This window comes from Trachurus japonicus, chromosome 2, assembly GCF_045865225.1.
Source record: "Trachurus japonicus isolate A0001 chromosome 2, Traja_1.0".
Taxonomy (NCBI): domain Eukaryota; kingdom Metazoa; phylum Chordata; class Actinopteri; order Carangiformes; family Carangidae; genus Trachurus; species Trachurus japonicus.
In genome coordinates, this window is record NC_140908.1 from 2,251,075 (window position 1) to 2,270,794 (window position 19,720).

The 19,720-nt window shown below is 42.1% G+C and overlaps 3 protein-coding genes and 3 non-coding genes across 7 annotated transcripts in view; 2 read left to right on the top strand and 4 right to left on the bottom strand.

The window, feature by feature from the left end:
* The window catches only part of aox6 (aldehyde oxidase 6), a 22,547-nt gene extending 13,870 nt beyond the window's left edge, over positions 1 to 8,677 (top strand). The window contains exons 24-34 of one of the 2 annotated variants that reach the window (XM_085795193.1): positions 569 to 760; positions 1,253 to 1,480; positions 1,941 to 2,036; positions 2,133 to 2,261; positions 2,356 to 2,430; positions 3,212 to 3,264; positions 3,351 to 3,465; positions 3,567 to 3,632; positions 4,825 to 5,013; positions 5,113 to 5,280; positions 8,344 to 8,677. In XM_085795193.1, the coding sequence (XP_085651319.1) occupies positions 569 to 760; positions 1,253 to 1,480; positions 1,941 to 2,036; positions 2,133 to 2,261; positions 2,356 to 2,430; positions 3,212 to 3,264; positions 3,351 to 3,465; positions 3,567 to 3,632; positions 4,825 to 5,013; positions 5,113 to 5,280; positions 8,344 to 8,394 (1,362 nt within the window). In that variant the 3' untranslated portion in view covers positions 8,395 to 8,677. Of the gene's footprint in view, positions 1 to 568; positions 761 to 1,252; positions 1,481 to 1,940; positions 2,037 to 2,132; positions 2,262 to 2,355; positions 2,431 to 3,211; positions 3,265 to 3,350; positions 3,466 to 3,566; positions 3,633 to 4,824; positions 5,014 to 5,112; positions 5,281 to 7,760; positions 7,922 to 8,343 lie in introns of those variants that run through there. The other variant, XM_085795184.1, reaches the window with a different exon arrangement.
* On the bottom strand, positions 8,569 to 14,263 carry nop58 (NOP58 ribonucleoprotein homolog (yeast)). Its single transcript, XM_085795206.1, has 14 exons — positions 14,129 to 14,263; positions 13,614 to 13,690; positions 13,467 to 13,519; positions 13,075 to 13,199; positions 12,835 to 12,971; positions 12,568 to 12,632; positions 11,921 to 12,055; positions 11,659 to 11,804; positions 10,709 to 10,835; positions 10,343 to 10,506; positions 10,098 to 10,232; positions 9,419 to 9,480; positions 9,024 to 9,300; positions 8,569 to 8,932 (listed from the first exon to the last, which is right to left on the bottom strand). Exons 1-14 carry the CDS (start codon positions 14,171 to 14,173, stop codon positions 8,876 to 8,878), a joined length of 1,605 nt encoding a protein of 534 aa, XP_085651332.1. The 5' UTR covers positions 14,174 to 14,263; the 3' UTR covers positions 8,569 to 8,875.
* On the bottom strand, positions 10,590 to 10,670 carry LOC146990527 (small nucleolar RNA SNORD11B). The gene has a single exon (XR_015038032.1). It is a non-coding gene; the product is annotated as a small nucleolar RNA SNORD11B (small nucleolar RNA).
* Positions 11,522 to 11,605, bottom strand: LOC146990528 (small nucleolar RNA SNORD11B). Its single transcript, XR_015038031.1, has one exon. It is a non-coding gene; the product is annotated as a small nucleolar RNA SNORD11B (small nucleolar RNA).
* LOC146990529 (small nucleolar RNA SNORD70) lies at positions 13,324 to 13,409 on the bottom strand. Its single transcript, XR_015038030.1, has one exon. It is a non-coding gene; the product is annotated as a small nucleolar RNA SNORD70 (small nucleolar RNA).
* A 981-nt stretch (positions 14,264 to 15,244) lies between the features above and the next one.
* On the top strand, positions 15,245 to 19,314 carry nufip1 (nuclear FMR1 interacting protein 1). Its single transcript, XM_085803035.1, has 10 exons — positions 15,245 to 15,618; positions 15,868 to 15,944; positions 16,028 to 16,132; positions 16,233 to 16,295; positions 16,624 to 16,700; positions 16,819 to 16,911; positions 17,016 to 17,197; positions 17,290 to 17,424; positions 18,336 to 18,598; positions 18,699 to 19,314. Exons 1-10 carry the CDS (start codon positions 15,369 to 15,371, stop codon positions 19,125 to 19,127), a joined length of 1,674 nt encoding a protein of 557 aa, XP_085659161.1. The 5' UTR covers positions 15,245 to 15,368; the 3' UTR covers positions 19,128 to 19,314.
* Positions 19,315 to 19,720: the final 406 nt, after the last annotated feature.

A 19,720-nucleotide genomic window follows, 5' to 3' on the forward strand; every position in this document is an offset into this window, starting at 1 on the left:
TTAATAAAATACAAGAACACAAACTTGGCCTACTGGCTGCAAGTAAAACATCCATTACCAAGAAGTTGTTCAACCCAGCACCACCTATAATTGAGGATTGGCACGGAATAACTCTGGAAAATATTCCAAATGGAAAAGCTGACCTCTTGTTTGAGAATCCAAAATGTTAAATTTTATCAGATTGGGGAAAAATGGATTGAATTTATATGTGGCCTTCCTCTCCCTGGTGGAAATTATAAGTATGTTTCCTCACTTTAATGTATATAGTTGTCTTTGTTAATATGTTGATGCAGAAACTGCAACTATGCCGGTTGAAGAGAGAGTTTAATGTGTCTGTCTGTGTGTAAATGTGTCAAACCTTTCATATTTAGTGGAATATATAAGGACATGTTTCCAAAAAAACTGGAAAAGGACTATGGAAAATACCAATTTTATATTTTTGCAGTGTTGATTCTGATGGAAAATGTCTTTTCCAAACAAAAAAAATCCAATAAAGTACACAACATTAGAGTATTTACTTATTGTACTCTAAATTTACTCTAATGTTGTGAACCTGGTTGTTGTGCAGGTGGTGGAGAAGATCCTGCTCCACATGGACAACGCCTACAACATTCCCAACCTGCGCGGCGTCGGCGCCGCCTGCAGGACCAACCTGCCGTCCAACACGGCGTTCCGGGGCTTCGGCGTTCCACAGAGCATCATGGTGGTGGAGAACATGATCACCGATGTTGCCATGGCGCTGGGCCGTCCTGCAGACCAGGTGCTGGCCGGCCGCTGCCGCTGCTTCTCTCCTCACTGCTCTCGTTGCAATCTGTTCCCTTCCTCCATCCTTCCTTCTTTCCTTCCCTTCGTCTTCACTTCTTCTTCCTTCCTCTTTTGATCCAATTGACCCTCCATCTTTCTTTCCTTCCTTCTTTCCTCCCTTCTTTCCCTTCTTCCTTCCTTCTTCCTTTCTTGAATGAATCTGTTCCCTCCCTTCATCTTTCTGTCCTTCCTTTTTCCCCTTCCTTCTTTCCACAATCCTTTTTCCCTCCCTCCCTTCCTTCCTTCCTTCTTCCTTCCTTTTTGACCCAATCAGTCCCCTCCCTCCATCTATCTTCCCTTCCTTTTTCCCTTCTTTCTTTCCTCCCATCTTCCCTTTTGTCCTTCCTTCCTTCTTTGCCTTTGTCCTTCCTGTCTTCCCTCCTTCCTTCCTTGACCCAGGTGGACAACAGGAGGGTTAAAACTAAAGATGTAACCAATCCCTCCTCAGGTCCGTGAGGTCAACATGTACCGCGGGCCGTCGGTCACGCACTACCAGATGGCGTTCAGCCCGGAGAACATGCTGCGCTGCTGGGAGGAGTGTAAGGCCAAGTCGGACTACGCCGCTCGCCGCCGAGCCACCGAGCAGCTGAACCAGCAGAGCCGCTGGAAGAAGAGAGGCCTGTCCATCATCCCCATCAAATACGGCATCGCCTTCGCAGAGAGCTTCTTAAACCAGGTCTCTATTTCTTTAGATACTTCTACATTATATTCAATTCAATTAATTTATGATATTTAAAGGGATAGTTCCACATTTTCGCAAACTGGCCCATTGCCATAATCCCTATAGTCATAGCAGTAGGTTCGTTACCTTTAATTGTTGGTGCAAGCTATTTTTAGAACGGCGGAGCAGAGCCGTGAGCTGCTCAGAGCTACGCTACGGAGGCTAATGGGATTTCTTGGTTTCCCTCATCAAACTCATCAAATACACAATCCAACAACTCCACAACGCTCTGGTGGACAAGTTGTGACCTGCACATTCACCACACTATGAGATAATAACACAACGTTACCAGACAGAGTTGTTTTAGAGGGAAATTCATGCAAAACCTCTGATGCGCGTTGCCTTCAGGGACAGTTTTTCATCAACAGTCTCTGTATTTCCCTCTAAAACAACTCTGTTGAACTATCCCTTTAAGGCTGCAGCTCTGGTCCACATCTACAAAGACGGCTCGGTGCTGGTCAGCCACGGGGGGACGGAGATGGGTCAGGGGATCCACACCAAGATGCAGCAGGTAGCGTCGCTGTGAGCTGCTGTTTACATCATGGAAGAAAGAAACCTTTTATTTCTCTTTTTCATCATCTTTAAAAACCGACGGTCCGTTTCCTAGGTTGCGAGTCGGGAGCTCCGCATCCCGGCCTCCAAGATCTACATCAGCGAAACCAGCACCAACACCGTTCCCAACACCTGTCCCTCCGCCGCCTCCTTCGGCACTGATGCCAACGGCATGGCGGTGAAGGTGAGTGCAGCTCTGCAGACGACTGTGTGATGGAGACGGTAAAAAAAAACTAATAATGTTTTAATTACATGTAAGTTTAATTTCTCTCATTCAGGATGCCTGCCAGACTCTGTATCAACGCCTGGAGCCCATCAGGCAGAAAAACCCCAAAGGATCATGGGAGAGTTGGGTATGATTTCACATGGAGAAGTGGTGAAAATGCAGTATTTTAGTAGTAGTAGTAGTAGTAGTTTATTCGATCTTTTACACAAAATTATTTACAGTTGAGCATCAATCACAGTCAGTCAACCTTCCATAAAACCATCATTCATTCAACTAGTTCATAAATAGATGGAAAAGGTGCAGGCTGAAGCTGAAGCTATCTAGCTTATAGATGCCTACCCTTTAATTTAATATTCCATTAAATCCATTAGAGCTCTTCATGGTTTCAGAGTCATAGAAAGAAATAAGTATCCAATAATTAACAAATGAAGCCAAAAATAAAATAAGTAGATAATTAAACAGTATTATAGTTGCAATCAGAGTCATAGAAAGAAATAATTATCCTATAATTAACAAGTGTAGCCAAAAATAAATAAATAATTTAACAGCATTACAGTTGCAATCAACACCCAATTATTCAATCCTGTTTATAGCTTTCTATCATTACTATGTTTTAATCTGTTTTTATTCAATTGTGTTATGTTTCCCTTCAAGTTTCCCTCTTAGCTCATATCTCCCCTCTCTTTCCTTTTCCATTTCTTCCATTTTTTGAATATTATTAGGGGATAAATTATTCTTGGCTTTGTATATTATCTGTGCCGTTTTAATTTTTACTATGTCAACAAACTTTAATACTCTCCATTTGATATCCTTATGGCCCTTTTTTGCATGATGTGAATCGGTTGGAAGTTAGTTTTATAGGTCTAACGATAGACACGGATCTATGTGTTTCTGTTCCCCGTCCTCAGGCCACAGCAGCGTTTCTTGAGAAGATCAGTTTGTCGGCCACTGGATTCTACAGGTGAGGCGTTCAAAGTCCGTCCGACTTTAAATATTTAATGTTATAAAATAAAGAAACAAGTGAAATGTGTGTGTGTCCTCACTCAGAGGTCCAGACCTGCACATGGACTGGGACAAGATGCAGGGTCAGCCGTACGCCTACTTCACCTACGGAGCGTGTTGCTGCGAGGTGGAGCTGGACGTCCTCACCGGAGACTACAGGGTCAGAGGTCACACCGCCAACCACCACCAGACCAGGCTCAGAGAACCATGACCTTTATTTATTTCTATTTCTATTTTATTTTATTGTATTGCTTCTTGCAGACTGTGAGGACAGACATCGTGGTCGACATCGGCCGGAGCGTGAACCCGTCTGTGGACATCGGACAGGTGAGTTACTTTGTTGAAAATGAAATAGTAGTGTAACTATTTCAATAACTTTCTAAAATTAATGTTAACTTATTGCATTTGATTAAATTTTGATCACTTTTTCTTAATTTTGAATGGTTAAAACCTTAACCCTTCAACAGTAACACAAGACAACATAAAGACGATATAATATGTAATATAATATATAAATATATTATATAAATACAATAACAGCTGTAAACACTGAACATCTTTCATCATCTCAACATATCAGTGTAGAAAAACACTCGTTGCACAGCACTGTAACATTCAGACTTTTGTCTGCGCCAACTTCCAACACAGGAACGCGTTCTTTTTCCAGAGGCGTCGGTTTCCAACTTGCGGTTTTGGAAGAAGGATGTTGTCATGAAAAATTGCAATTTTTCAAATGTAACTCAAGTTGTAATTCATGAAAACTCTTTTGGGTCCATTCACGTTTGTGGATGTACTATCTATCTTCCTTAAATCAAAATGAAAAGGTTCAACAGAAACAGTTCCTCGCCCTTAAGCTTTTTTTCATCATATGAGAGAATAATATCTTTTTTAAGTTTAAGTTTACATTAACATCTTTAAATCTGAAGACAGGAGAAATAAATTAAATGTATAATCTTAACCCTCCTGTTGTCCTTGTGGGTCAAGGAAGGAAGGATGCCAGGAAAGAAGGAAGGAAGGAAGGACAAAGGGAAAGATGGGAGGAAAGAAGGAAGGGACCAAGGAAAGAAAGATAGATGGAGGGAGGGAGGGAACAGATTGGGTCAAAAAGGAAGGAAGAATTAAGGACGAGGGAAGGAAGAAAGAGAGGGGAAAGGGATTGTGGAAAGAAGTAAGGGAAAAGGGAAGGAAAGGCAGAAGGAGGGAAGGAATTGTTCAAGAAAGGAAGGAGAAGGAAGGAAGAAGGGAACGAAGGAAGGGAAATGGATTGTGGAAAGAAGGAAGGGAAAAAGGAAGGAAAGAAAGATGGGGAGGGAACAGATTCGTTCAAGGAAGGAAGAAGGGAAAAGAGCAAGGGAGAAGTAAGGGAACGAAGGGAAGGAAGGAAGGAAGGAAGGAAGGAAGGAAGAGAAAAAGGATTGTGGAAAGAAGGAAGGGTGGAAGAAGGGAACAGATTGGGTCAATTTGACCCAGAAGGACAACAGGAGGGTTAAAAGAAACTTCCTGTGTCTGGTCCAATCAGATTGAAGGAGCCTTCATGCAGGGCTTGGGCCTCTTCACCATGGAGGAGTTGAAGTTTTCCCCCTCCGGGCTCCTGTACACTCGAGGTCCGTCTCAGTACAAGATCCCGGCCGTGTGCGACGTCCCGCTGCGGTTCAACGTCCATCTGCTGCGGGACGCCGACAACCCCCACGCCATCTACTCCTCTAAGGTCAGAGGTCACCATCACGTGGAGGGTTTCCATTGATGCAACACAAGCAGATATTTACAAACACTGCCATTCCTGATGTCGTTCCTCCCTCTTCCTCAGGGCATCGGAGAACCCGTCCTCTTCCTCGGCAGCTCCGTGTTCTTCGCCATCAAAGACGCCGTGGCCGCCGCCCGGTCCGAGTCCGGACACGTCGGCCCCTTCGTCCTGGACAGTCCGTCCACTCCAGAGAGGAGCTGCCTGGCCTGCGCCTCGCCGTTCACACAGAAGGTACCAACACTCCACCACTGACACCTTAACCCACTAGCCTTTAAAGGTCCAGTCTGTAATATTTGTCAAGGTTTATTGGCAAAATCTGAATATACTCCCCATGTTGTATAATCGCTATAAAATAACATTTGTTTGGCTTTCATGGCCTTACAAGGCAAGGGTCTTGCTTAGAAAGTGTCGCCATCTTGCGCCGCCATGTTTGTAGAGAATGGAAAATGGAAAAACAATATAATTATTATAGCTGCTGCGCAGCGATGGGTCGGGTCCGGGCTACTTTTGGGCAAATTTAGGCAATTCTGAGCAACAAACAGGAGAATAGGAAGACAAGACAGTTGTCCTTATAATGTCCAATTTGCATCAGTTGAGGATTGAACCCACAACCTCGGGAACCAAAGACCGTTGTCTATCGCACTGAGCTAATTGACAAATTGCATTCAACAGTGGCTTCACAAATTGAGTAAGCCATTCACTGTCGTGTAGGCAGAAAAAGAAAAATCCGTTTTTGAGGTAAAATAATGATATGTATTTGTCAAACATCTACTATGAGTCTAAGATATTAGGAGCCTTCGCACATGGTCCAGTCCAAGCTATTTGGATTTTTAAATTTAGAAGCTTGCTGTGATGCCACCATTAGGACAATTGTCTTGTGTTTCGTGTTGAGAACATTTGACATTTTGATCTGTCATCATCATCATCACCCTGGCTGGGTCTCGAACTCACAACCTCTGACACCAAGAACCAGCGCTTAACTCAGTGAGCTAATTATCTGGAAGTGAGACATGGTGTGTGTCTTCTCAAATAGACTCAGGGAGTCAGTGGCTGTATTCGAAACCGCATACTATACTGCTAGTACGTACTGATTTGGCCAAAATGTAGTATGTAGTATGCAGTATGCGAACAAAAGCAAAATCTGCAGTACGCGAAAAGTTCCCGGATGTCGTACTGATTCGGAAAATATCTCCAGTATGCATCTGACCAGACTACATCGCCTACTGTATCCCACAATGCAATGCTCCCCTGACGTCTAACCGTAACCAGAGCGTAACCAAAGACGGTAGTGTAGCCGTGTACCGTAACTATAGTTTAATAAAATAAGACTGATCGGTTCATTGTAAAATATTTATTTATTTTTTGTAAATGTGGTGATTTCTGTACGTAACGTTAGGCTCCAGAGCCCCGAGGCAGCGCTGCTTACACACAAGAAGCTTCACTTTACATTCAAACAAACTAATGCTACTGCCACAATTGAGATTTCATCAATGAGACCGACATTTATCTCCTTAAAATAATTTAACCAGCCGGTGGTAAACCTTTAAAAACCTACGGGTAAGTTAAAGCAGATAACAGCGGCACGGCCGTTTCGGCTACTGCTGTGTTCAAGGCAGGCTTTTGAAACCGTAAGTTACAGCTTCAAGTCACAACTACGACTTGGTAGCGTTCCAGGTAACCCGTAGCTCGTGTTTTTACCGTCCTGTTGTCTGTGAAAGTTCCCTATAACGGCCACTCGTAACTTCCGACCCGTGAACTCGTACCAGATCGAACTGGTATGACTTCACAGGAAGGAAAAACACAAAGTACGAGTTTCCTTGAACGCACCATGAGTTAGCAGCCCCCGCCCTTGTCAGGCATCAATTGGTCCTCGTGCTACGTCACCACATTCACGCGCATCCCTTGGCTGCACACACAGCCCTTCATGCCGTTCTCTCCCCTCATTGGATAACACTTGTATCCCACAAGGAAAATTTTCTCCTCGGGTTACAGCAGAGCAGAGTGACGGAGAGACTCGTGTTTAGGCTGAAATACTTCATGTAAGTGATTGCTGACGGAAAATAGGACTATTTAGGACTTATATTAACAAAAACATTCCACTGATATCTGCTTTAATTAGCGACCGTTTTCTCCTCCGGAATGACGTCGTAGTGTTGGCCGGCCGAGCAGCTCTGCAGACCGGCTGCTGCCTCTGTGATGTCCCGGTCGCTGCGGAGCTTCACTTCTCCGAAAAACATCGGAGCAAACTTTTAAACAGCTGTCATTTGGATAAACTGGCCGTATATTTGGGGTCTTAACAGTTACTTTCTCGCATGAAAAAATATTAAAACTTAATAAAGTTACATAATTACAGCGCTAGAGCGAGAAATAAAACAGCTTCTAGCCTGTTTACAGCTACTGCTACCGGTTGCCGTGAAATGCATTCTGGGAAACTCGTATACTGCATACTGCGGTGTGAACGGCGTCGGTCTGCTCGAGTAGCATACTGAATCCCACATTCAGTATGCAGTAGATAAATAATAGAATTTGAATGCTAGATATCACTGGTTTCCCCTCATTTTACACACTGGACCTTTAAATTAATATCACAGGAGTATAAGAATTATTCAAATTTAAAGAAAACAGGCTTGAAATATAAAATAAAATATTAGATTATATTACTTCTGTTTGTGTTAATTCTTTTTTCTCCATTTGTTTTATTTTGTCTCCAGATTCCAGTCAGCAAACCAGGATCTTTTAAACCATGGGCATTAAACATCTAAAACTGTAAACTAACACAAATAATGCACAAAATATATTGTAATTATGCAATAAACTATGTAACAAAAAGTGAAATGTATTAAATTAATCCAGTTTTATCCAACACAAATTACTTTTATAATAATAGTGTTTGTATAATCGCTATAAAATAAAATTTGTTTGGTTTTTGTAGCCTTATAATTCTTCTTTTATACTGTATATACATATAGCAAGGGTCTTGGTTAGAGTGTCGCCATCTTGCGCCGCCACGTTTTGGAAAATCCAGCCAACCAGAGAGCACGTTTCAAGAGTTTCACGTTCATAAATAACCAATAGAATTATTAATAGATAAATAATAGAATTGTAATGCTAGATGTCACTGTTTTCCCCTCATTTTATGCACTGAACCTTTAAATTAATATCACAGGAGTACAAGAATTATTCAAATAAAAATTAAAAAAAAACAGGCTTGAAATATAAAATAAAATATTAGATTATATTATTTCTGTTCATGTTCATTCTTTTTTCCCCACCTTTGTTTTATTTTGTCTCCAGATTCCAGTCAGCAAACCAGGATCTTTTAAACCATGGGCATTAAACATCTAAAACTAACGATAAAACTGTAAACTAACATAAATAATGCACAAATTATTCTAACAATGCAATAAACTATGTAGCAAAAAGTGAAATGTATTAAATTATTAAATAATCCAGTTTTATCCAACACAAATTGCTTTTATAATAGGCTACTACACTCGATCAATTCAATCAAACCACATATTTACAACAAAAAGGTTTATTTCCATCAGGGCAGATGTTCACAGTCTCAGACAGTAAAGGAGAAACTTTGATACAGATGTGTCACAAATAAAGATCAACATAAACTGTCAAAGAGGAGAGAGCAAGTTACAAAAATGATTCACACTTTCTCTCAATTTAATACTTGACCCGATTATATAATTTGTTCTCTTCCTGCTGTCAAACAGACGATATATTTCTGCCCTTATTAGATATAAAGACGTTCAGACATGAAACTAAAATGGCATAAAAACTAAAATATATATATACACGCGCTGCTCCTTTATCCTCAGTCTTCTTCCTCCTCCACCTTCTTTTTCTTTTTCTTCTTCTTCTTTTCTGTCGACTGGAGACAAAAATGAACAGTTAAGACAATAACCAACAATAATATTAATTATATTATTGTTTTATTGATTATCGGTGTCTCTCTCTCTCACCTCTGTGACGGCTACCTCCTCCTCTTCCTCCTTCGGCTCCTCGGCTTCCTCCTCCTCTGCTTTCTTGTCCTTCTTCTTCTTCTTCTTTTTCTTTGGCGTCTCCTCCTCCGCTGCCTCTGCTTCTTCTTCTGTTACTACTTCCTTTTTGGGCTTTTTCTTTTTCACCACAGGCGTCGCCGGCTCTTCCTCCTCCTCCTCCTCTACCTCTTCGAACTTCCTCTTCTTGGAGGTGGAGGGAATCGTGGAGTCGCCAGACGGATCGTACATTTTCACTTCACTGTGTCGGAGGGAAACAAAATGCACATTTAATTTAAAACTTTTACATTCACACGTGGAAATGTTTGATGTTTGGGGGCGGAGACTGAGAGGTCATGGTGGTGTTTGTGACACCTCACCTCTTGTGCTGGTATTTGTCCGCCTTCGCCATCGCTTTGCCCGTTCCACTGATTCTTCGGATCTGAAAAGATGCAGCAGGAAGGTGAGCACGCTTCAGATTATAGATGATCTTGTTCTTGTTACCATTATCATGCATGAATTAATTTCACAACACAACAAGGTATGCACTGTTGCATTCTTCTTTTTTTATATTGATTGATTGCCATTGCAATATTACTATATTTTTTAAATCTACTACAAACCTCTTTCGGTTGGTTGACCAAAGGTATATGTGACAATAAAGTAAACTTAACTTAACACTACAAATGTGTAAAATCAAATATACTTGCATACTAATTATTTACACAAACTATTTAAGTATCTATTAATATAGGACCAATTATTAACCCTCCAGGGGAAATGTTTGAAAAATTAAGGTCATTAATTGTCATCTATAGCAAATGTTAAAGTTTATTTTCATCTTTTTTTTTAAATTATAAACAACAGGCTAACATTTAAATGTCATGTTAGATAAATAGACCAGTATCTGTGCATTTACCTTTTACTTTGGTGCACATCTACCAATAATTGATGGTTTTTGAGGTTTAAATAAAGGTTTGAATGAATTAATGAATTTTTTTTGGAAAGTGACTGTACTTAGGAATCTTTATGATGAATTATTCATGAGACTGTACGTACGCCCTTCTCCTCCAGCTGCCTCAGCCTGGCCTCCAACTTCGCCCGGTTCTCCGCTCCCATCTCTGCGTTCGTGTCCTCTCCCAGCGCGTCGTAGCGGATCGCCAACGCCGCTTTAGCCGCCAGCATCCTGGAGATCTGGACCCCGGAACAAAAACACACGTTTATTTTCCAAACTGACGTCTACAAACTTGAGTTTCTAAGTTTGTTGCAGTTTCGTGGATCTGATAATCCGATAATCGACTGACCTTGCCCTTGTTCTTGGCCGTGGTCTGTCCGACCAGCGAGGCGTGGTAGATGAGGCCGTACTTGGGCGTGTCTTTGCGGGTCTTCAGCGCTCTGAACAGAGCCTTCTCCGCTCCGAGGATCTGCACCGTGGAGGCCGGGTGCTTCGCCAGATTCAGGAGAGATCCTTTGTGACAAAAACAAAACAAACGACAGCTTTAGTAAAGCAGATGTTCCACCGCCACCGCTCCTCGCCGAGCGCCTCGACCACGAGCTCAGATGAGGTAGTGACTTAAAAGCATCAGTCTGTTTCAGGAGAATGACATGATGTCGTCATCATCACAGCTTTCGGTCGTTGTCTCTCGCTGCTACGTGTCTTTGTGACTCACCGGCGTGAGAGATGAGGCGGGCGCCGACCAGCTCGCCCACCATGACCGTCAGGTTGGGCGCGATCGCCATCATGCGGTTCTTCAGGTAGTCGTACAGCTGAGCGCGGTACTCTGTGATCTCAATCACCTGCCGGACCAAACAAGAGGAGGTTATTAATCAGATCAGTGGCGACGTCGTATTTAAAGGGATAATTCAACATTTTGGCAAATATCGTTTTAGCAGTAGGTTCGTTACCTTTAATTGTCGGTGCAAGCTATTTTTAGAACGGTGGAGCAGAGCCGTGAGCTGCTCAGAGCTACGCTACGGAGGCTCATGGGATTTCTTGGTTTCCCTCATCAAACTCATCAAATACACAATCCAACAACTCCACAACGCTCTGGTGGACAAGTTGTGACCTGCACATTCACCACGCTATGAGATAATAACACAACGTTAGAGGGAAATTCATGCAAAACCGCTGATGCGCATTCCCATCGGGCACAGTTTTTCATCAAGCGGTCTCTGTATTTCCCTCGAAAACAACTCTGTGTGGTAACGTTGTGTTATTATCTCATAGTGTGGTGAATGTGCAGGTCACAACTTGTCCACCAGAGCGTTGTGGAGTTGTTGGATTGTGTATTTGATGAGTTTGATGAGGGAAACCAAGAAATCCCATGAGCCTCTGTAGCGTAGCTCTGAGCAGCTCACGGCTCTTCCCCGCCGATCTCAAAACAACATGCACCGCCAATTAAAGGTAACGAACGTACTGCTATGACTATAGGGATTATTGCCAAAAAATTTTGAACTATTCCTTTAAATGTTCTTCTTTCATGTGACTGTTCAGATGAGGTAGTGACTGAAAACCCACATGGGATGTTTCAGGATAGAGACGACTGTCATCATCATCACCACAGTCCCTTCAGCTCTTCACGTGTGAACGATGTGAAAACAGAGAAATGAAGGTCGGTACCTGATCGCACAAATGTCTGATGTTGCCGATATCCTGCTCCGACACTTCTGTTCCCATGGAGATCTCGGCGGCCAGTTTGACCTCGGCCTCGATTTCCTCCGGGAGGATGTCTGACAGATCGGTGCTGGACACGTTTGTGCGATCACCTGGAGACGACACACGTTTAGCCAATCAGGAAAGTCGTTTTTCATTTATTTATTGTTTTTGTAGTTAATGCATTGAAAAGCAGCTGCAGCAGCCGGTGTGTGCGTGCGTCTCTTACCGATCTTGCGGACGGCTTTGCAGTACGCCAGGTTGTCTGTGATGACCTTCCCCAGCTCGGGGAAGTGCCAGCCGTACCACTCTCTGCAGCGCATGATGTAGTTGTTGAGCTCCTTGTCCAGGTCGTCCAGGAGAGCTGAAGAGACGGGACAATTAGAGTCAGACTGATGTATTCATACACACCGTTACTTAAAGGAGACAGATTTGAAGGCTCTTTAACATATATTTGGGTGTTTGTTTTGCCTTCTGGCCCCAAAAATGTGAGAATCGGCAAAATAAATCTATAATTTTCAGGCTCCTGAGGTTGAAATCCATGTGGTTTTACCAGCTGTTCCCTCAGTTGTCTGACAATGATGACATTAGTTTTCAAATTTGCATAATACCTAAGCACTAACTATTTATAAACTACACACTAATGAGTATTCATGCATTATAAATAAAGAATTCAGTATTTAATAATGCTTAATGGTGTTTACTAATTATAAAGTGTTACCTAAAAGAGCTGTGATGTTTGATCGTTGGGGTATTTTGACCGAAGCATGTTATAGAAATCTTTAAAACACCTGGGAACTATTTTATTATTTTATTATATGTCTCCTTTAATATCTATTGGCGACACATCATGTGTTATTTAGAAAATATACTTACATATGGCCTGCACGATCATCGTGTCCACTTTGTCTGGACTGAACTTCAGCTTGTAGCGTGATAAACTGCAGAGACAAAACATGCATCAGTGAGTTACTGTGCTTCTCACTCCAACGGTTCACGCCAAGCGAGCAATCGAGCTGCTGCCTCAGTGGTAGTGACGAATGCTGAGAAATATTCTACAGTATTGTTTCAGACAGCAGGTGTAATCACAGGCAGGTGCTGTAGCTCAGGGAACAACAGAGCGGATTCATGCAGCCAACCCACCTGTGAGCCAAGCCCAGAGACATGGCGCTGATCTCCCTGGGCGGAAGTCCGGTGATGAGACTCTCCATCTGACCACGGATGCATCTCATCAGCTCGGCCACCGCGGGACTGTGCACGCAGCTCAGGTCCAGCTTGTCCTGAGAGGGGAGGACGCAGCAGCTCGTTACAGACACAACTCGTATGTATAATTGCTGCTGTTCCTGAATGTTACTCATGCAAAGATTACAGTACGTCTCTTACTTTGATAACTCCTCCGAGTTTGGCGTCGCTGATCGCCAGCTGCTCATGAGCCTCCTTCGCAACGACTTTCTTCAGCACCTTTTTCAAACTCTTGCCAATTTTTCCCTCAGTCAGGGCGGTGGCAGCTGAAAAGCACAGGTCCAGTGTTGTTATAGATAGAATACAGTACAAATACTTGCAAATAGTTTAGATTGAATTAGAAATTGACTTTGGTGGTAGTTTAAAGTCGCATTTCTTGAGTTAAAGTTTAACAGTGTGGTCTCAGTGGTAGTGACGAATTCTGTTAAATGCTTCATGTTGTAATCAGACACAGAAACACATCACAGACCACAGATCTCAGGTGTTGGTGAAGTGTTACTTTACTACACACAACACAGACACGGTGTTATTACCTGCTAAGGCCTCTGTTGTGTCCTGGAACTTCTCAAAGTGCTTCAGCTTCACACTATCAGAGAGGAGGAGGAGAAGAAATTAAAGAGTAAGATCACACGGTATCAGCTTCTGTGCACTTTGAATGCCACATTATCATCAACACTTACATTTTATTGGCCTTTTCTGGAGTTTCAAACTCCTTGTACAAGCTGTCGACCTGTTGCAGCTTAGATTCATCGAGAACCTGTTAATTATAAACATATAAAGTTAGCGGACATGCAGTAGAAAAAAGGGTCTGATCTGAACCGTTGTAATTAAATGTAATAACATTTAATAAAATAATAATCACAACTTTCCACTGAGAGAGTGAGACACAGTTCAGTTCAGTTGCCTCCACGGTGCACACGTGGTTACAAGGCCTACAGAGTGCTACCTACTACTTTGACATGGCATGGTCAAAAACACAGTTATAACGTGTATATGTGCAGTAACCCACTTTAATAATTAAAAATAAATCTATAAATAAATGCTACTTTTCCATTTCCAGTAATGTTTCATACAGCTGTGTCTGTCCCCATGTGTGTGTGGGTAACTAGCATCGAAGCTAACGCAAGTAGCAACACCATAAAAATGGTTTTAAATAGGAAGAAACAAACAATTAAACAAAAAAATAGACATGTACCTTAAATATCGCATAACCAGCGGCGGTTTCAAATAACACGAGCATTTTTGCAGCGGCTCGGTTATTTATTAAAGTGGGAAACTCGTCTCTACGCAGAGAGCCGTCTTGTCCCTGCCCGATTCACCACGTTACTGCTGCTGAGGCGCACGCGGCGAGAAGAGCACGAGAGCACCAGGAAACGCTTTGGGTTGCCAGGTCTGTCGTCATAGAGGTGTTTTTACGGTATATCATTGACATTTCAGTTATTGCTGCACAGCTTCTATCCAACAAATATGTAGGCCTACATTTCTGGATTTTAACCCTTTTTAACCCTAACAAATGTTTCTTTTTGTAAAACTGAATCTGAAAATATCATATCATCTCAAAAATAATAAAATGTGTTTAACTGTTTATACCTTATATACTTTAGAATACCCTATTGAAGTTTGTCTGCCACTTATTCCTATTTATTTATTTAATTTTATTATTTATTTATTCAATTATCTTTTATTATTAATGTATTCTGTTTATTGTTGTTCTTTTTCGTCTCCTATTTCATGCTTGTCTCATTTGTTTTTTGCGATGTGGAAATGTCTGATTGTTTGTATGTATTGTATACCTACTGTTGTACTTGAACATAAATAAAGTTTTAAAAATTCAGTTATGTTTAAATATATATTTTTTATTTACAGAAAGAATATATCTCTTGTGTTGCCCACGTTTGTAACATTGTTGATGTATGTTCATTTAGAAGAGAAAAGAGAAGTACTAATGTAAACTGCTTTCGAGTTTATACATTTTGTACCCACATAAAGAGTTCATGTTGTTATGGTTTTTCAAATCATCAATCATTTCAATCTTTTTTTTTTTTGCGGGTTTTCCTTGTATATGGCAACCCAAGATGGACTTTACTTGAAAACTCGCGAGAAGTCGTCGCAAAGTAAACCAACCGGCTTTTAAAATAAAAACAAAAACGGTACATTCATTTAAATTACACACAATATAAACTTGAAGTTATGTAGATTTTCCACTGAAATATCAAAAATTAACCGAAAACTATGCTCACTGTTCTGTTTTATTTAGTTTTGGCTCGTGTATGTGTATGTACTTCCGGTTCTCGCGGAAGTGACACACGTGTGTGTGTAGGTATAAACCGACTGGGGCAAAACAAGCACATGTGGGAAGAGGAGAAGAGAAGAGAAGAGCAGAAAAACTTCTCTAGGATAAACTTCTTCGTGGACGTGGATGACGGTTTGGAAGAATGAACGAACACGGACATTATCCCGCCCCGGACTTCGGCTGTCCGCCCCCCAGCTCCGTCCAGCCCCCCCACCATGACCCCCAGCAGCTCCAGCAGCTCCAGCCGCGCTGCAGCAGCTTCCACCCCAACATGTGGAGCTGGAGCGAGACGCCCTCGGAGCCCAGCTGGAGCCACAGACCCCAGACCGGCCCAGGCTGGCATCACGGGGGAGGGAGAGGGAACCGTGGGCATCAACGGCCATACGGTGGAGGTATGATATCCCATAATAATAATATATATATATAGTCTATTTACAATTCATAAACCGTAACTCATGAAAGACAGTCTTCTATTAAGGAAGAGGTGACAGGCTTTGGTACATTTGTTGATGCAGTGTTTACCAGAAAAACACGATTTATTTGTATCATCAAGATAATTAAAATGTACAATATACTTGTGTAAAAGAGCATTGTATGTGCTGGTTACGTTTTCATGCTTCTACCTTGTGTCATGTGTTCAGGTCAAAACTACGGTCGTGAATGGCATCAAGGTGGTGGGAGACAGAATCACGGACCCCCCGGCCACCAGGGGAAAAAGGTGGGATTAGATCGGATGTGATGATGTCATAGGTTTAAACTGCAGACTGCAGTGATAACAATCTCTCTGTGTTTAATCTGCAGCAGAAAAACAAGAAGGAACCAGAGTTTTCCCATTACTGTGACACGTGTGACCGCGGTTTCAAAAACCAGGAGAAGTATGACGAGCATATGTCTCAACACGTGAAGGTAAACTGTTGGATTTAATACACAATACTCAGATTTACTTACTATATTTATATGTGCGTGTCTGTTTGTATCTTAACATTTCCCTGCCTCTCTCCTACAGTGCTCTGTGCCTGACTGCAGCTTCACAGCTCACGAGAAAATAGTCAGCATCCACTGGAAAAATGTAAGTGCAACAACTTTGTATGGCTGTATTTGTTAAAAAACATGTTTTTGCATGTTTTTAAACTTTTGTTTATTGAGTTTTTTTCCCAACATAACATGGACATACAGAAACACTCAGAACAGTACATACTGAGTAATATTTATGCGGGTTGCCAGTTGTTGTCCTAATTAGATGTTTCATGCAGCTCTGATTATCTGTATCTCAAAAAAGGATTTGCCAGATCTGATAAAATTTGCCAGATGAACCTTAGTGTATGTTTTATTTTCTCTAATTTCATATAAAATAAGAAGGATTAGACAAAACCACATGTTTTATCCCTCGGTTACAGAGCCATGCACCAGGAGCTAAAAGGATCAAGCTGGACACGGCGGAGGAGATCTCTAAATGGAGAGAAGAGAGGCGCAAGTCAGTATTTATTCACACAACAGCTTTTAAATTTTGCCTGTGACGTCGACTTCAGTCTGAAATGTAAAATGTAAAATTTGCTGCTGCTGTTGTTGTTTAACTCAATTGATTTTCGCAGGAACTATCCGACGCTTCAGAATATTGATAAGAAGAGGAAAGTGCTGGAGGTGCGGGAGGAGACGGGAGGCGTTCTAGAGACGGCTCAGTTTGGGTAAATGTTCAATAGGTTTTCTTTATTATAGAAAATAATCGACATAATAAAACACAACAGAGGAGGATTGAGTCGGTGTAACCAGGACAAACTCTTACTCGCAGACGGATGAGAGGCAGAGGGCGGGGGCGTGGTCGAGGCCGTGGCTCCGGTCGTGGTCGTGGTCGTGGTCATGGTAACAGAGGCTTCCAGGATCAACACCCTCACGCTGCAGCTGAGCCGCCGTCGCTCCCCCAGCCTCGCAGGGACGAGGACCCACTGGGAGCTCTGGCCTGCAGCGACCACGGTGACAGACACTGAACAGGATGTAGAATCTGGACACTACTGCTTTAAAACTGTCTATTGAAATAACTGCTTTTGTTTGTTTTATTTTGGTAGATTCTGACAAAGAGGAAGCAGCAGCTAAACCTGGCGGCCTGGTTGTGGCTCCTAAACAGATGAGCTCAGCTCTGGGCTCCCTGGTGGCAAACTACGGCTCCTCCAGTGGCAGTGAAAGTGATGAAGAACCAGAGAGTGAGTGTTATCTAGCACAAAAGCCTGGATTAGAGAATGAACCGTTAAAAAGTTTGGAAATTGTGATTATAATTCCACTTAAAGGGATAGTAGCATTTTTTTAAAAGTGGGGTTGTATGATCTACAAATAGCCCCTAAGTACTTTAATTGCAGTAGAAGACTCTCTACACTCCTCCCGTTAGCAACGCCAGCCCATAGCCCTGCCCAGAGATTTACAACATACAGTGCTGTGAATGGACCCAAAGAAACGGCCTATTTTCGTGGCCTAAAAGAGGTTTTACCTGAAAAAAAATACACAGTTCCATTGTTCGCTATAATATAATTTACCCCTCAACATGCAGGAAAAACACAGTTTTTATTTGGAACTAACCAACTGCTGATCGGCGGGCGCTAACCCTGGGCGGAGGGATACGTGAGTTGGTTAGGTCCAAATAAAAACTGCGTTTTTCCTGCACTTTGAAGGGCTGGAAAAAATTATATTATAGCAAACAATGGAACTGTGTATTTTTTTCCAGGTAAAACCTCTTTTAGGCCGTGAAAATAGGCCGTTTCTTTGGGTCCAGTCACAACAATGTATGTTGTAAATCTCTGGGCAGGGCTATTATGGGCTGGCGTTGCTAACGGGAGGAGTGCAGAGAGTCTTCTACTGCAATTAAAGTACTTAGGGGCTATTTGTAGATCATGCCACCCCACTTTTAAAAAAAATGCTACTATCCCTTTAATGCATAAAGATAAATGAATCTACACCACAGACAATAACAATGTATTCATACATGCATGTATTCAGTTTATTTCCTCACATTCTGTTGATAATCTTAGTTATATTCTCATGTTTTAAACTAAAATACTGTAATATAGCTGCTTTAAAGTCTCATTCATTCATCTCCGGTATCATATTCTTTGTGTTGCAGCCGTCACGTTTCAGAAAGCCAAAGAACTTTTGCAAGAAAACCAGGTTCTCCTACACACAGTTCAGGACGGAGGAGCCCGTGTGGACATGGAAACGTCTTCACGGGGACCGCAAACTAACAAAGACCCCCAGCATGACGCTGATCGTTACACACCGAACAACAGGAGAGGAAGAGGAGGGAGAGGAGGGAGAGGAGGAAGAGGAGGAAGGGGCGGTAGACACCAGGATTCGCTGCAGAAATGTTCTCCCACTCTGCTAGAGATGGTAAGGAGGAGACATCGGAGATCACACAAGTGTCTTTAACTTGGTTTTTTCAGTTTCCGTTTACCTGCGTGTCCTTTCTGTTTCCTTCTTCTCTGTGTAGTTACTTGCCCCAGATATCCGCCATGAGAGGAACGTCCTCCTGCAGTGTGTGCGCTATGTTGTCCGCAACAACTTCTTTGGTCTGGAGAGCAGACCTCGGCTCCAGGAGGGGACCAGGGATACGCAAGCATCTACTTCAGTTGAATCCGGCAGTAGGGAGGAGGATTCACAATTCACAACAACTAAAGCTGGAGGAGTTAACCAGCATCTGCCACAGAGCAGTCATGAAAACGGTTCAGACACTTGTCAGGTTTTCTCAGGACAGTCTGAGGATCCTCCTGTGGACTCTGAGCAGGTCGCCAGGGGTTTCATTCAGCATCGTGGTGGGGAGAACGGCCACAGCCTGGATTTGAAACCCTCCGACAAAGTCACATCTGCCTTTAACGTGTACGACGATGAAATATGGGAGAGCGCTGGTGCTGTTCTGTGAAATCCAAGCAAATTATTCAAAGTTTATGTTATTGTGCTTCTTTGCAGAGATTCAGATTCCTTTTCTATGTGAAAATGTTAGTATGACTAATTTTGAAGTTATATTTTGTAACATACTATGTACTTAACAAAGAAGTCTTTTTTTTAGGTGAAATAAATCACTTTAATCACCTTTATTGATAATTATACATTTCTATTGGTTTGTATAACAAGATGTATGGAAATGTTGAAAACTTTTCTGCAATTATATACTTCAAAAATGAATTGAAATCCATATTGTGCATATTTACATTATGAATTTATTTTTTGTTATGACAAAACTATTGCCGTTCATGAACCATTGACTGATATAAGAGTGTAGCTTGATTTAATCACCCGTGCAGCTAATTGTGGCGGTCCACCGTTCAACATGCGGAGGACGACAGCGAGAAGAAGAACACAGAGAAAGAGGCGGGGTTAAACTGAGAAATGGCTTGTTTATTACAAAAAAACACAAGTCTTTATGTGCTAATGATTTTATCTGATGTCAACAACATGAAATACCACTAAAAAAACGAAAACACCACCGTGTGTGTAGCTCGCAGTGGCAGGCAG

What these genes read in the sequence shown, in the direction of transcription:
- nop58 (XM_085795206.1), bottom strand. Translation starts at nt 14,173, where the DNA reads ATGCTCGTGTTATTTGAAACCGCCGCTGGTTATGCGATATTTAAG. An exon ending in CACAACAGAGGCCTTAGCAG is followed by an intron (nt 13,200 to 13,466) that starts GTAATAACACCG and finishes TGTGCTTTTCAG; the next exon opens with CTGCCACCGCCCTGACTGAG. An exon ending in TCAGACATTTGTGCGATCAG is followed by an intron (nt 10,836 to 11,658) that starts GTACCGACCTTC and finishes TTGGTCCGGCAG; the next exon opens with GTGATTGAGATCACAGAGTA.
- nufip1 (XM_085803035.1), top strand. Translation starts at nt 15,369, where the DNA reads ATGAACGAACACGGACATTATCCCGCCCCGGACTTCGGCTGTCCGCCC. An exon ending in CCGGCCACCAGGGGAAAAAG is followed by an intron (nt 15,945 to 16,027) that starts GTGGGATTAGAT and finishes TTTAATCTGCAG; the next exon opens with CAGAAAAACAAGAAGGAACC. An exon ending in ATATGTCTCAACACGTGAAG is followed by an intron (nt 16,133 to 16,232) that starts GTAAACTGTTGG and finishes TCTCTCCTACAG; the next exon opens with TGCTCTGTGCCTGACTGCAG.